This window comes from Chiloscyllium punctatum, chromosome 36, assembly GCF_047496795.1.
Source record: "Chiloscyllium punctatum isolate Juve2018m chromosome 36, sChiPun1.3, whole genome shotgun sequence".
Lineage (NCBI taxonomy): Eukaryota > Metazoa > Chordata > Chondrichthyes > Orectolobiformes > Hemiscylliidae > Chiloscyllium > Chiloscyllium punctatum.
Genome location: NC_092774.1, coordinates 11,087,139 through 11,102,695, shown reverse-complemented (window position 1 = coordinate 11,102,695; position 15,557 = coordinate 11,087,139). Strand labels below are relative to the sequence as shown.

The 15,557-nt window shown below is 40.2% G+C and overlaps 1 gene segment (V, D, J or C); it reads right to left on the bottom strand.

Moving 5' to 3' along the window:
* Positions 1–4,296: 4,296 nt before the first annotated feature.
* Positions 4,297–8,572, bottom strand: LOC140459995 (T cell receptor alpha variable 19-like). The segment is given in 2 exon segments: positions 4,297–4,736; positions 8,566–8,572. Coding segments are annotated over 2 exon segments (447 nt in total).
* Positions 8,573–15,557: the final 6,985 nt, after the last annotated feature.

The following is a 15,557-nucleotide window of genomic DNA, read 5'->3' as shown; positions in this document are numbered from 1 at the left end:
CACCTCCTTGGAGGCAATTGTTAATGAAGCCAGAAGCACATTCTCAAACGCCTGAAAGTCGACCACATTTATTATGGTGCGTTGGTACAACTGGCTCCCAATGACTGACCCCAGTATCTTGTGACGGCCACAAGGGACGTTGATTAACACAAAGGATCACCTCCTCAACCAGTGAAGACTGCAAAGTGCACTGAATGTGAGAGACGCCAATCCTAGTGACACCAGCACGTATCTCTGTCCTACTAATGCACAGTGTTGCAAACAGATAGATCCTCTCAGCATAAATGTACACCGAGGGGGAGGACCGCAATGCTGAGTTTGAAATATCAATGTTGCGAATTCACATCTCCACAATACAAAGATTAGGCGGAATGAGAACGAAAATATTAAATATGCAGGCGCAAATGTAAAGAAGTCAGAAGTGAAGAGAATTGCAAATGCGCACGTAGATGATGCTAGACAATAAATGAAAAGCAACAGTACTGCTGGACACAAAGATAACTGGCAAAAATACAGCAAAATATTCTGCAAAGACTAGATTGATGAGAAAACATTTAAAGAAAAATGGATGAATGCGAAACATCGCGAGTGTGATGCACAGATATGATCAGAATAAATCATAAATTAATAAACTCTAAACGAAGTGCCCTTCTCTTTGACATGACTCACATTTTACTAATAAGTACAATCCAATTGTTTCTAAAAAGATGCACAAAAACCTATCGATAACAGCTATCGATTTTTTTTCATTTTCTGATTGACAGCATTTGTGAGATCGCAGAGGCCATTAATCAGTTCAAGGATTTATCACTCTCCTAAAATCAATATATTGTTCTCTTCTTGTAGAATGGTTGTGCCATTCTCCCCACATGCCTTCACACTGGTGTTATGTCACCTGTAACTTTGCCAGGAGTATATTCACTTCCATCAGGCTTTGAATGCTGTCTTAATTTGTATCTCTGCTATCTTTCTCAATCCCCTTCATGTCTGGAGAGACACTCTACTATATGTCGATTTAAAGTTCCTTTATGCCATTTTGGCGCCTCTAGAGAAGGGGGCATTCAGCTGTAAAACTCCATGAAAATGTGACAGAGAGCCGTCTTCTTCAGGTACAACAGAAAAACTGTTATCAGTTCAGTAGTTACATTTGCAATGGAACAAATTAAATGTATAGCAAATTCATTTCCAATGAATCTTACTAGTAGATGTTGGAAAAATAAAACCCTCCACCATTAAGGCATTAGGAATGTAATTGTTTATCCATCTCATCACTGAGCCCAAATCCCTCAGGTCCAGTGACCCTCTGCAGGGCCAAGAGGGAACTGTCATATTCAGAAATCAACTTTGTCAACTGGGGACTCCAGGGCTAATATTCGAGCAACATTAACTGTGTTCCTTCTCTGACTGTAAAAAAAATTAAATGAGAACAACGCTTTAATCTCCCTATGAAACCCTGTTGTCCGCTCATTTTAAAAAATGAACACAGTTGTCCCTTTCTCCTGGTTCATATGAATTTATCATTTTATGCTCAAAGGATTGAAAACAAGATTGAAAAAATCTTGAAAACAAGCCACCGACCATCAATTCGACTTCATGATGTTCCTTTATTCTGGCATGTGTTCTATTCGCAGGAGCAATCCTGAACAAGTATTTACAGCTCCCATGAAAAATATTCCATGACATTTCGATTTGCCAAATTCACTGGCTGTTTCCGCCTCATGATGTTGTCTCATTTTTGAGCTTCAGGTCCCTCAATGCTATTAATTCCACATCTATGAATTACTTACAGAAAGTGACAAGGAAAAACCTTGTCCGTCACTGATGCATAATTAATCAAAGCCAAACGCAACGACAAATTCCATCTGATTAATCACTGTGGAGATAATAAACAGAATATCTCATATACATTGTAGCTTGAATTCTTGAGTTAAAAATAAAATCAAATGAAAGAGAAGACTTTCGGATTTATTACAGCCTAGGCTGTCTGTATTCACTCCTTTTTTTGTCTAATCAGCAGAATGTGAGTTTGTTCTCAGAAAGTCCGACTTTCCAGGCGAAAATGACACATAACCAACCAGATTCAGTGATCGCAACTCCTAGCTCTGAAACAAGTGACATCAAACTAATCTAAGCCAATACTCTGGGTTTCTTTTCTGTCTTAATCGATATTCTGCAAATTTCTGAGTCCCAAACAAGTGCCCAGGAACCAGAGCATCACGGATGCAGTTCTCAATTTATGCAATGATCTCAGCGACATTCATTCTTGGTAATGAATTTTACACTTAAGAAAAGGGTTCAATCTCTCTATTTCTAAGTGTGATCCAAATCAAAACTATTTTCAGTAAGTATTGGACGTTTGTTCCTTTGCACATGAGGAATTGGAAACCAATTTTCTCTATGACTTGCAGGAAGACCGAAGGGAAACGAAGCATAAAAATGTGTGATTAGGGATGATAGCTTTAGAATTGTAAAATCCAATTGTATGAAACTTAGTTTCTCTCATAAGGATAAGAATGTTGAAAGTTTTTGTCGAGTTCAACAGAGAGGCAATGTTTCAGCTGAGTGAGGACTTTAAAACGACGATTCGTAGTTTAAAGTGTAAAAATATGATCGAATAGAAATGTTCAGGAAATTCTGCTTTGGCTTAAGCACATAGAACTCGCTGGATTCAGGTTTAGTTGAGTCAGGCCATAAAGTCATCAGGGGGGACTCATTTAAACAGATTATGAATGATGGACATGCAAATAAAATTCGATCATGGGGGAAGCTGGATGCTCTTGTGGATAGCGAACATCTGCATTTGCCAGTTATTCTGAAGTAGATTTTATGTTAAAAGAAAATAGGATGCGCTGAGAAAACTCCACATGTTTGATGTCATCTTGGAGGTAAAGCAGAATTTTCGCAGTTTCGGATCTAGTATCTCTTCTTCACATCTGAGGTTTCCAGCAACAGATTTTTTTTTGCTTTACGTTTGAATTCCTGTTTAATTTTTCGTCAAATGGAATCCTACATTTTTTGCCTCAGTTCGCATTTCTAACTCCACTTTAAATCAAATATTTCCGCTTTCTTTAACCTTGTGTTCCAGATCTGAGCGATGGAGATTCTGTTACACAGTGGGAGCACACACTCACACAGAGAGAGGGAGAAAATTCCACTTCAAACTGCACATAAACCAGTAATGCTTATTCCCTGTTCTGGTACCGTCAGTAACTGGGCAGGCAGCCGAATTTACAGTCTGGAGACTCGAAAGCTACAGTGCTGAACTTAAGACGAATTTATCCAGAAATCTGACAAGTTGTTTCAATTGACCGTCTCGGAGCTGATGCTGTCTGACACCGCGGTCCATCACTGTGCAAGGAACCTAACAGTGAGGGGAACAAGCGAAAGCTTTGTGCAATAACAACAGCAAGATTCTGGGTCACAGCTGTTGCCTGGCGAGGACCGTATGCAACAGGATGTTGCACATTGTTGCTTCAGTAGATGCTTGAACGGGAAAAAATTCAGTACAGGTTCACATAAACATAATTTTGGTAATTTCAAATCGATTACCGATGCTATCACTGACTGTGTAGTGGAGCCCATGCATGCTGTTTTATTGGGAATCTCTGTGAAGTCGCAACTGGAATGAAGCAAGAAAATGCTTTTGGTAGACTATAACGAGATATGTCCTCGCCTGGCAGTTTCAGAAAGATCATACTGCAAAGGAACCGGTTGTTTTCATTTGAAATGTCATTTTGTAGCGGAAACTGAAGCCTGTCCAGTTAAACACATAGTAATTGCAATATCCTTTTTGCAGGTCTCATCATATTGAACATACTTACTCATATTAATTCCAAGTCTCCACAACATTAGCAGGCGTAACGAGGTGGTTATTGATACGAAGTTCAAAGCAAAGGAACAATGATAACAACAGAAATAATCTGTCACACACAAATATTGAACATTAGGTTCCCGGAATGGCTCCAGGAAGATTAGAAACTAGCCGATGAGAAAGGCTGAATTGCAAATATGTTTTAAATATTGATGAAATTGCTTCTGTAAATCTATGCATACTAGATAAGGTTTTTTCACCTCCATGTTTCGCAGTATTGAGTAATTGTTACCTTATGTTTTGTTGCGTGAACCTTCTTTACTGATCAGACTATTTTTTGACAGTCATTCTATTTACAACGACTTTAATTGTCAGAAGAATTTACATTCATTTTTGATATATTTGCATTTTATTCAAAATGTGTTCAACATCAAATGAGGACAGCATGCCTTCCCAAGTGCTGGCGGCTTGCAGATTGCTTTGGCTCATTTGTATACAGTGAAATCCAGTATAAATTTAGACGTAAATGTTACTCCTGAATGTACGATCCGTAATTGGCACGTCATTCCATTGCAGCGGTGTTTATGTACGAGGCTCCCTCTATTTCCAGTCACTGTGTCTTTCAGCGCACAGTAATACACAGCGCTTTCAGACAGTTGGAGACTACTGATTGTGAAATTTCCCTTCTTGTTCGAAGTATCCAGAGATGCAGAGAATCGATCACCAATATCTTTCGCTCTCATGACCTCTCCATATGAAGGTATGTAGATCAAGAATATCGGAGGTGTACCCGGATCTTGGCGGTACAACTGTAGGGAATATTGAGCAGCTGTGACTGAATAGCTGAAATGAATAGTCACCGAATCTGCTTCAAGCTGTGCAACTGTAACCGGCTTCTGTGAGACATGGTCTGCACAATTAACACCTACAGAAATTTAGAAAAAACAATTTAAATGACGATTATGATAACTATTTCCAAATTAAGATTATATATTTTAACACTGTGGAACGCAAATAAAGAGAATATTGCTGATGACATGTTGCATCCGTTTTACAACTCAACAACTTACCACTTAAGAGAACTGCTACTGTTATGAATGAGTAAGTAATATGAAGTGACATGGTTGTGAGCGAATAGTGGATTTAACCAGGGAGAGCTTGAGTTGAATTGTATCAGCTCATAGATAATTGAGTGTTTGAACAGAAGAAACAGAAGCTGAACAGTTTCAAATCGAAATTAGGAAGATGTAATATCCGGACAGGGTGAGGATTGGTTCACATCTGACACAGACACCATGTGACGTATATTCAGCTGAGAACCCCTTTGCACTGCAGACAATACTGACAGAGAGTTAGTCGCCTGACGCAGCAGGCGATGTGTAGTATGTCATTTCGCTCTTTAAACTTGCTGTGCCATTCATTATTACAACGTTTGGTCGACAGTTCATCCACAATTCTGCATCATTTCTAAGTCCGTTTACCAGTGAGATCACAACTCTACCGATATCAATCCGAAAGAAACCGAGAAATGACGACTCTCTGTCATACAACAAAATAATGTGGCATTCACCAACTCTAACCCTGGTCCTTTTTAGTGTCAAACTTTGAGTTGGGCTAGTGATGTGTAATACTGCACGTTTTTGCTTTTTCATATTGCAGTCTGTCCTGCAAAGAGTTTTGCCATGAATAAGACACACAATAGCTATAAAGAATTTTTTTAATTGAACACACGCAGAAAGAGACCTCGGAAAAACTGGCCTTTCTAATTTTTGAATATATTGACAATTCACAATGGAGATGAGAAATCCGATTCTATGAAGGGGTGGAGGTGGGAATCTCTTGTTGTTTCACTGAACCTCGATAACACTGTGGGGAGCAGTTTGTAATATTGCGTGGCAGATTCAAAGACAATTACCCCAGAGATATTTAATGCAACTGTTTTCTTGTCCTCGTTGAAATTGGAGAAAGCTTCTCTGGAGACTTACCTCCTATTTCCCAATTGAATCTCCTCAGAAACGGTGAGGGAGCACAGCACATGTCGTGGCACAAATCCGTGCCAATGACATAGCTGACAAAAGGGTGGAGGACATGAAAAGTGAATACAGGGAGCTAGGTTGGAAGCAAGATGGCAGGAAGAACAGGGTAGTAATCTCAGGTTTGTTACCACACCACGGGCAGGAGAGGCGAGGAAGTGAGAGTGAATGCTGATGAATACTTGGCTGCAGTGCTAGTGTACGAGGTAGGGACTTAGATACGTGGATTATTGGGATACTATCTGGTGAAGGCAGGATATGCCCAAGAAAGGTGGTTGCACGCAGACTGCAGAGACACCAATATCCTGCGCAGGTGGTTTGCAAGAGCTCTTCGGGAGGTCTCAATCCAGATTGGCAGTTGGGTGACAACTGCAGCTGCGAATCAGACGATGGAGGAGGAAGTGAACAGCGAGTTACAGCGTGCAGAGAATCTGCAAGGAGGGATACATACTTGATAAGGCAAAATTGCATCAGTGTCATTGGTTAAAAGGTGTCCAGTTTAACGCAAAAAGTATCAGAAATTAGGGTGATGAACTTAAAGCATGGGTAAGTACCTGAAACAGTGATCTTGTGTCCATTATGGAGGCTAGGACATCACAGGGGCAGGAATGGATGTTGTGTGTTCCCGGGTTTAAATGTTTAAAAATGAATAAGGCATACGTAAAAGAGGAGGAGGAGTGGTATTGCTAATCAGGGATTGTATCACAGTTGCAGAAATGGAGGGCGTCGAGGAGAGGATGTCTACAGAGCCAATAAGGTTGGAAGTCAGAAACAGGAAAGGAACAGCCACTTTATTGGGAGTTTTCTACAGACCCTCCAGTAGCATCAGAGACATGCAGCAGCAGATCTGGGGTGGAAATTGATTAGATGCAGAGGTAACAGGATTGTTGTTATGCCTGACTTTAACTTCTGCAATATTGATTGGAACCTTCTTGGTTCAAATAATTTGTATAGAACAGCTTTTACCAGGTGAGTCCAGGTATTCCTGACACAATATGCAGATGCACCAACTAGAGGGGAGGCCACATTGGATTTGGTGAAGGCGCGACCTGTACAGCAATAATTGGTTTCACTTGAATTGGAAGGGTCCCAATCCCCTTGGCAGGAGATTTGATCGAGTTCTTCGGGATGTTTTAATTTAGATTGACATGTGGGTGGGAATCGGAACTCTCAATGGGAGAACATTTCAGTGATAGTCATAAAAAAGAAATCCGTGAGCTTTACTGTCGTCATGCAGAAGGATTGGACCAGACGGTTTGGGAAAATACGTATTTGGAGGAGGGGGAATTACAATGCTGTAGCAATAACAAGAACGCAAAATTAGGAGCAGATGTTTTCAGGGACACACACCAGAGAAAAGTCGAGATTGTTTGGGAGCACTTGCTGTCAGGCTTGTCCCAGCATATCTAGCCAAGAGGAAGAAGGAAACTTCGTTAAGTTTGATGAGGCAAGGATCAGATGGGCTTTAGAGGTTTACAAGGTAACCAGGAAGGAACGGAAGAATGGAGATAGGAGAGCTAGAATGAGGCATGAATAAACATTAGTGGATAGGAGTAAGGTATTCTACGCTTAGATAAGGAACAAGAAGATGGGCAGAGTTAGTGTAGGGCCGATCAGCGATAGTGGAGGAAACTTGTGCCTGCAAGTTGAGGAAGTAGCGAGGGACTTGCAGAAGTCTTTGCATCAGTATTCACGATGCAGAGGCATTTTGAAGTTTCTGAGGGCAGCGTGAAACAAATTGATGTCTTCGAACAAGTTGATATTACGCAGGAGAATTTGCTGAAAATTTTGAAAAGCATAAGAATATATAAATCCCCTGGGCCAGACGAGATATACCTTTGGTTACTACCGGAATAGAGGGAGGAGATTGCTGTGCCTTTGGCGATGATGTTTGTGACTTCACTGTCGACTGGAGGAGTGTCAGATGATCGGAGGATAATGAACTATATTCCTTTGTTCAAGGAAAGGAAGAGAGATAACCCTGGGAATTACAGACCAGTCGGTCTTACTTTTGTGGTGGGCAAATAATTGGATTGCATTCAGACAGACAGGACTTATGGTTAAATGGAAAACCATAGTTTGACTAAAGGTTGCTTGCATGGCTTTGTGAGGGACAAGTCATGCCTCACAAAACTGATTGACTTCCTTGAGCACGTGACAATATATATTGATGACTGTAGAACAGTGTATGCGGCTTACGTGGATTTTAGTGAGGCACTTGTTAAGGTTCCCCATGGCAGACTCATTCAGACATGAAGCGGGCATGGGATATTTAGACATCTGGCTGATTCGATACAGAATTGCCTGGCCAACAAAAGGCGGAGGGTGGTACTAGATAGAATGCATACAGCTTGGAACTTGGTGATCAGTGGTGTTCCATAGGGATCGGTTCTGGGACCTATGCCCTTAGTAATTTTTACAAATGACTTGGGCAGGGAATGGAAGAGTGGGTTAGTAAATTTGCTGATGAAACGTAGGTTGTTGAAATTTTGTATAGTATTGAGGGCTGTTGGATGATTCAACAGGATGCTGAACTGGGTTGGTAATTGGGAGATGGAGTTCAGCGTGGAAACGTGTGAATCAGTCAATTTGGAAATTCGAATTTGAATGGAGAACGCAGGATTAAAGGCCTGATTCTTGGCAGCATGAAGGAGCAGAGGAATCTTGGTATCCATATTCATAGGTCCCTCAAATCTGCCACCCAAGCTAGATGCGACATACCTTCCATCTTCTACTACTCTCTGTTTGGAAGGCACATGGTGCGTTGGCTTTCATTCGCAAGGGGACTGAGCTAAAAAGCTGAGTGGGTATGCTGCAGCTCTACAGAGCCCTGCTTGTACCATACTTGGAATATTGTAGTCAATTCTGGTCTCCTCATTGTACGAAAGATGTGAAAGCTTTAGACATAATGTACAGGAGAGCTACCAAGATGCTGCCTGGATTGTAGAACATGTCAGAGAGTCATAGAGATGTACAGCACAGAAACAGACCCTTTTCGTCCAACTCGTCCGTGCCTACCCGATATCCCAAACTAATCTAGTCCCATTTGCAAGCACTTGGTCCATATTCCTCTGAACCTTCCTATTCATATACCCATCCAAATGCCTTTTAGATGTTGCAATTGTACCAGCCTCCATCACTTGCTCTGACAGCTCATTCCATACACCCACCACCCTCTGCACACCCTCTGCATGAAAGTGTTGCCCATTAGATACCTTTTATATCTTTCCCTTCTCACCCTAAACATAAGCTTTCTAGTTCTGGCCTCTCTCACCCCAGAGCAACAAAACACTTTGTGTATTTACCTCATCTATGCCCCTCATGATTTTATAAACATCTGTAAGGTTACCCCTCTGCCTCCGATGCTACAGTGAAAACAGCCAAACTCTGCTCTGATTTGATTTTCCAAAATACAGCAACTTGCATTTACCTAAAGTAAACTTAATCTGCCACTCCTGAGCCTATTCGTCCAATTGGCCAAGATCCTGCTGTAACCTGAGATGTCATATTAAGCAGTGCTGTGGGAGCTCGAGCGTTTTTCATTGGAGTGAAGAATGATGAGAGATGACTTAACAGAGGTGCACAAGACGATGAGAGGTGGAGATAGAGTGGATTGCTAGAGACATTTTTCCCATGGCAAAAGTGTCTGTTACGAGGAGGTGTAATTTTATGGCGATTGGAGGAAGATTTCTGAAGTCGGTTATTTACATAGATAGTGGTGGGTGCGTGGAATGCATTGCGAGCAGTGGTAGTAGTGTCAGGTACATTTGTGCAATCAATGTTAGTGTGATCCTAGTTTAGGATAAGAGGTCGGCAGAACATCGAAGGCCGAAGAGCCAGTACTGTGCTATATCGTTCTATGCTCAATGTAGTCTGTTTTACGCTCCTTATAAATATCTCAGAGTTCACTCTGGTAACTGCATGTTCCAAGACAGTTCGTCTTTTGTTGTGTAACGCCAGTTCAGTTCTTCATGAAGTTTAAACTGAAATGGATTTTGGAAAGCTAATTCTTGGTCACTCGCTCCTGCAACAAACACGTAAAATGTATCAATATTATTCGTGCATAAAACAGCATTAAAACATGTACTAACTGTTTCAGCTCAGATTCACCCGGCAGCATAGCCATGAATATCAATAAATCGCATAGAGAATAGTTTGTTCGGCAGCAAATAATGCACTGTTCAAAACTTTAGCACATACTGTCTGATATCAGGGACAGAGTGCAGATCAGAACCAATCTTTACTTACTGACAAACTCAACAGTATGACTCCCAGTTGCAATTGGTTGGTTTCTCAGATCTGAAATTAACTGTTGGTGAGATACTTTGTTTAGGAATAAATATAGTTGAGTGCCTCCAATCTATTCCTTGATTGTTTGTACGTGTTTTGTCACCATCTTTTCTGTCTCGCTTTTTCCGACAATTTGTCTCGGTCGCCCTTTAAGTAGCCACTGTGAATTAGAAGGCTTTAAACTCACAGAAAAAGAATCCCGAAGAATGATGACCAGCAAAGAAAATAAACTGTCCCCAAAAATCTCGATTGATTTGGACTGCTCATTTAATTAATATTATCCCCTCTGTTGTAGAATCCTCAACAAGAATAGATTTCCACTCATTATCTACCCAATGAATCCCTTTCAGGATCAATGTGCTGCCTGACTGGTTCCAGATTTTAGTAGATAATCTAAGGGAGAGGAACGTGCATTAAGGCGGACAGGACCTGGAGGGAGAGGATCCCATCTTCATGAGATTCAAATGTAGGTACGGCATAGGTCGGTAAATAAAAGCGGTTCTGAACAAGCTTTACAAGGTACGAGACAATAAACTATGAAGCAGAACGTCAAATTTTGTATTTAATCTTCGGTTTATTCATGAACTCCGTGAATTAGGAAAAATAAAGTTATTGAAGTGAGTGATTTGTTAAAAGATTGGTCTGCAAAAAGTCAGTGGTCAGAACCTGCATTGGAGAACATGGGATTTGCACGGATGAGACAACATTAATCTGAATACCGCTGGGACTTCTGTTAATGTGAATGACATAACCCGGAAAGCACAGAACACTTGAACTTAAATGATGAAGAATAATTAATGAAATTTCGGAGAGCGTGGTAACTCAAAGAGCGGAAGAAAAAAAAATTGTTGGCATAGGACAAAATGCCAATCTGACCATTACATTAGGGTGTAAAGGTTACAGATCTAAGAAAACAAAAATGAAGAGAAATAGCTCGATAACAAACAGAAAGTATAAAGTGTGAAGTGCCACTAGATCTGAATGCCCATTAAACTCACAACTGAATAGCTAAGTCAAACGTGCAAATGAAAACAAGTAAGTGCATTCTAGTCGCCACAACGAAGACATTTTTGAAAAAATGACATGTAATGGTACCTGACTATGGTAGCTTATAGGATAGTTCAGAAGGATAGGATGACAGAAAAAGGTGAAGGGTTTCTATATTTATTTATTATACAATAAGAATTATCGAAGAGAAGACCTACTTAGAGGGAGTAGAATGTGAAATACATTTCAGATAGAGAAGTGAAACTTTCAAATCAGGAAATCCGGGTGGTGCGTGGACACACTACCTCACACAGGATGTACGTGGCGCATAAAGTAAGAAGTAATGTTCACTTTTAAGAATTACGATGTAATCATGGGATATTATCATCTATAGTTATGCTGTTAATGTCAAATTGCTAAATGTAGCCTGGATAGAAGAGCTCAGAGAAGTTTTCAGGACAAGTTATGAGAACAGCTTGTTGTGGAGTTGACTGGGCAGGAGGTCCTAATAGATATGGCATTGTGTAACGATATAAGTCTAAATAATGATCTCGTAATGAAGACATTCATGGGGACCAGCGACCAGACGGTGTTCAAATTTGCATTTACTTTGAGGGAGACCGTGGACTTCAAATGATTTGAAATGTTGCACGGTAAAATGTCATTCTCTGGTGAGCAATACATGGAAATATCATTATGTTGTTTGCTCAGAATCCTTGCTGCATTGTATGTGCTCATGACGTCAATGTCAAAGTTCAGGGTAGTGTCAATTGTCACTTTGGTACTTTTGTCGGTTCTATTAAACATGGAAGAAAAACCAATTGGCGATTTCGAAATTCCTGTTCTCAATGACCCAAAACATGGTTGTTGGAAAATGTGTAGATGCAGACTTTTTCAGAACAATGATGAATATTTCTTTTAAAGGTTTATTTTCATGTGTCATCAATTTCTTCTTCAACAGCGATATCAAAAATTTGATGTTGCACTATTGCCTATTACTCCAGTAACTAGATTTAATAGCGGTACCAACAATCAGCTCTTAATTTAGATCATAGTAACCTTTTTTTTGTCATCAGCATCAGCGCATCACTACTACTGTTACAGACTTTGTAGCAGGCATGGGGAGAATGAAGTGTTATTGAGAATACATATCAACTGTGTTGAGGAGAAGGTGTGAAATAGTTCAGATTGATGCTTCCTAAGTCTATCAGCCTTTGACGAGGAAACATTTAGTCAGAGCAGAATTATAGACGCTTGTTTCATTTCGCTGCTGATCTAACCAATGACAGAAATGGACCTTCAGCAGCAATCTCCCGATTCATGAATTCAGCGCAGATTGGTCACAACAAACAACAACTGTGTGCCAAACAACTATAAAACCGAAAGGAGGAAGAAGGTGTGTAATGGCTCTCAGTTGCAGCTACAGTGATGAAGTGAGAATAGTAATGCCGAGATCTCGAGAATTCCGTCTGCATCCTACACCTGTTCACTGATAACTGATGACGAATAGCTGAAAGAGGGAATACCGATGGAGATAGGGTATAAAGTGAATAGAGTAATAAAGAATCAGCAAATGCATTAGTAGCTCAGATCATTCTGCCGGCCCATATTTCAAATGCATTATTGACATCGTTTTTCACCTTCACTTTTTGATATTTCATTTACTTTTCATTTCATGACAATTTGCTTTGGAGATTTAACATGGAATTTTTCGCTGAATTATTATAGATTCGCTGTTTCGGATAGTTAAATTTCATACTTTCCGAAATAAAACTTATTCTTCACTGTAATAATCCTTATCAAACTATTGCTAGTTTGGTTGGAAATAACCAGGGACTATCGTTCGGTTAGCAGAGCTCAGCTTTGAACACACAGAGACTTTCTTCAATTCTCTTTGCTAAAGAGGATAACATCATTTTCGTTTCCCTGCAAAGATTGAAGACCTTCATGTCCGGAGCAATGGTGGTTTACATATTGTTTTTTTCTGACAACATGTTCAGATGTTTAATTTAGCATTTTTGAATCAAATGAGATTTCCTGACTGAGAAATCCAGACAGTACCATCGCACTGTTAGAGCAGTTGTCATTTTCTCGTCAATCTGCTCAGAGTTTGTACTCGCACCAGAAACTGAACTATGGCCCCCGTCTTAATTTCATTTGTTCTAACCTCCAGAGACACAGCCAACTTTGGTATTAACTTTTATTAATAGGGTCTGCACATCGCTGGCATGAGCAGCATTTGTTGCCCATCTCTAATTGACCACAGTGGAGTTGAGAGTTAACTACATTACTGTGTGTCTGGATTTAAATGTAAATCAGGTCAGGTGAGAAGAGCAGTTTCCTTCACTAAAAGACAATAGTGACTGTATGTCTGACAAGTGGCAACGGATTCATGATCATCATTAGAGCTCTAATTCAACGTTTATTTATTGAATTCAAATTCCACCCTCTGACATGATGGTATCCCAATCTGAGACCCCAAAGCATCACTGTATCTCAAGAGTAATAGTCCAGTGATACTCCCACAACACCATCACGTTCCCTATTTCCCAGCATGGGAAGTGACTGATGGCTCATAGACAAACATTTAAAATAAATTTAATTACCAGCAGATGTAATCACCAAGTGCGATAAACTTTCAATCTACGCAGCACCAAACCAAGTTTACGGGAAAGACTGCAGGTTAATTCTGGCAATCAATAAATCCTGATAACATTCATTGGGACATTCCGATGTTACCCTGTTGAATTCAACTGGACGTCGAGTCTCGTGTGATGGTAGCACCAAATCCAAGAGGCATTCTGACCTGACTGATTTCACAATGAACCTGATACCCCAAATTATGTGAGGTCATAATGAGGCTGTTTCCCTGCAGTGTCTGAGGTCACAATGGACCTGTCCCCAAGCAGTCAGTGATGTCATAATGAGCTTGTTCCTATGCCATGAGTGAGGTCTAAATGGACAATTCTCCCCGAATGATGTTCGGTGCATGTGGTCCGAGCCCCTCTACTGTATGTATGAATGTCATGTAAGAATGAGTTCAACAGGGACCGTGTTCGCTCTCTTCTTTGCAACTCAGTCTCAACTCATTAAAACTTTCGAACAGAAATACACTCCGAAACTTTTTAAATCATATTAATCGTTTTCTTTTAATTGAGAGAGTCTGTGTTAGTTTATGTTGGTTGACAAATATTTTAGATTATTTTTTTCAACGTCTGAAATTGTGTTTTATATTATTACTGAGGTGAAATATCCATAGAAATCACAGCTAGGAAATTGAGAGGCACACATAATTGCTCACGTACAACCTCGCTTCGATGGATACCCATTACTAATTCATACTTCATTCGTCTGTGCACACAGGTGTCCGACGTGCAGATCGAGTAACAGTGCCTGGAGACCACAGCCATGGCTGAAGAGTGCCTGTAAAGTTCTATGTTCAACTTTCGTTTTCAACAGAAAACTAAAACTGGAAGACCTACTTAATGCAAATTACATTGCTGCTCGTGTCCAGAAGACCTTTAGAATATATTAAGAATTATCTCGAATTCATGACTTTTATTCTAAATGGGTCGGGTTCTAACAGGAATCCTGACATGGATACACAGATAATGGAATCTGTCAACTGCTGAGCATTTCCAACCGCAAATGAGAGATTGCTATTCCACTACAATTACCTCAAATTCACTTAGCAACACTAAGTCTGCACCACTCAGTTTTGTACCGAAACTGAACTTATCAAAGTTGATGTATGGATTTAAAGTATTATTACGCAATCACAATAGAATCGTAAAGTGATTTATTCTGAGGAACGTTTTAGAGGTCATCATTTCTGCTTCAGACTTCAACAGCATTTGTTTCCCTAAACATTGACTTGTCCAATTTTTAAACGAAATTCTTTTCAAAGGCAATCATCGTGGTGACTATGGAAGTTACGAAGGAAGTTATGTTGTGAACTCAGTTTTATAATGCATGCCCGGCATCATATTATCGGGCTCCTGTAACAGATAATGCTAGTGCACTATGATGGGCGAGTTAAATCATTGATAGATGAGCTAATGCTGAAACCGATGATGGGGTAATGTGCTATATTAAGTAATGTAGGGAACCAATGTGGCAGACGATGAATAGTTTAGAAAGACAAAGCATGTCCGCTTGGTTGCACTAATGTTATCTGAGTGGTGCGGGAACAACAACATTATAAACTGTAGTGGGACAAAGGCTTGGTGGGCAATCAGGTAGGAATTAGCGTATTGCCTCAGCTTTGCTTTGCAAATTAAAATTTAGCTTCGTGAGGAATATTTTGCGTCTCCTAGTAATTTTTACAGAACTTTGAGTGATTCTCCAACAACAAATTTGGCACCACAAATGGAACCAGGAAGAGACCTTCCCCTCTATAAAGAGGTTGCAGCTGCAGGGCAATTCCCAGATGAACC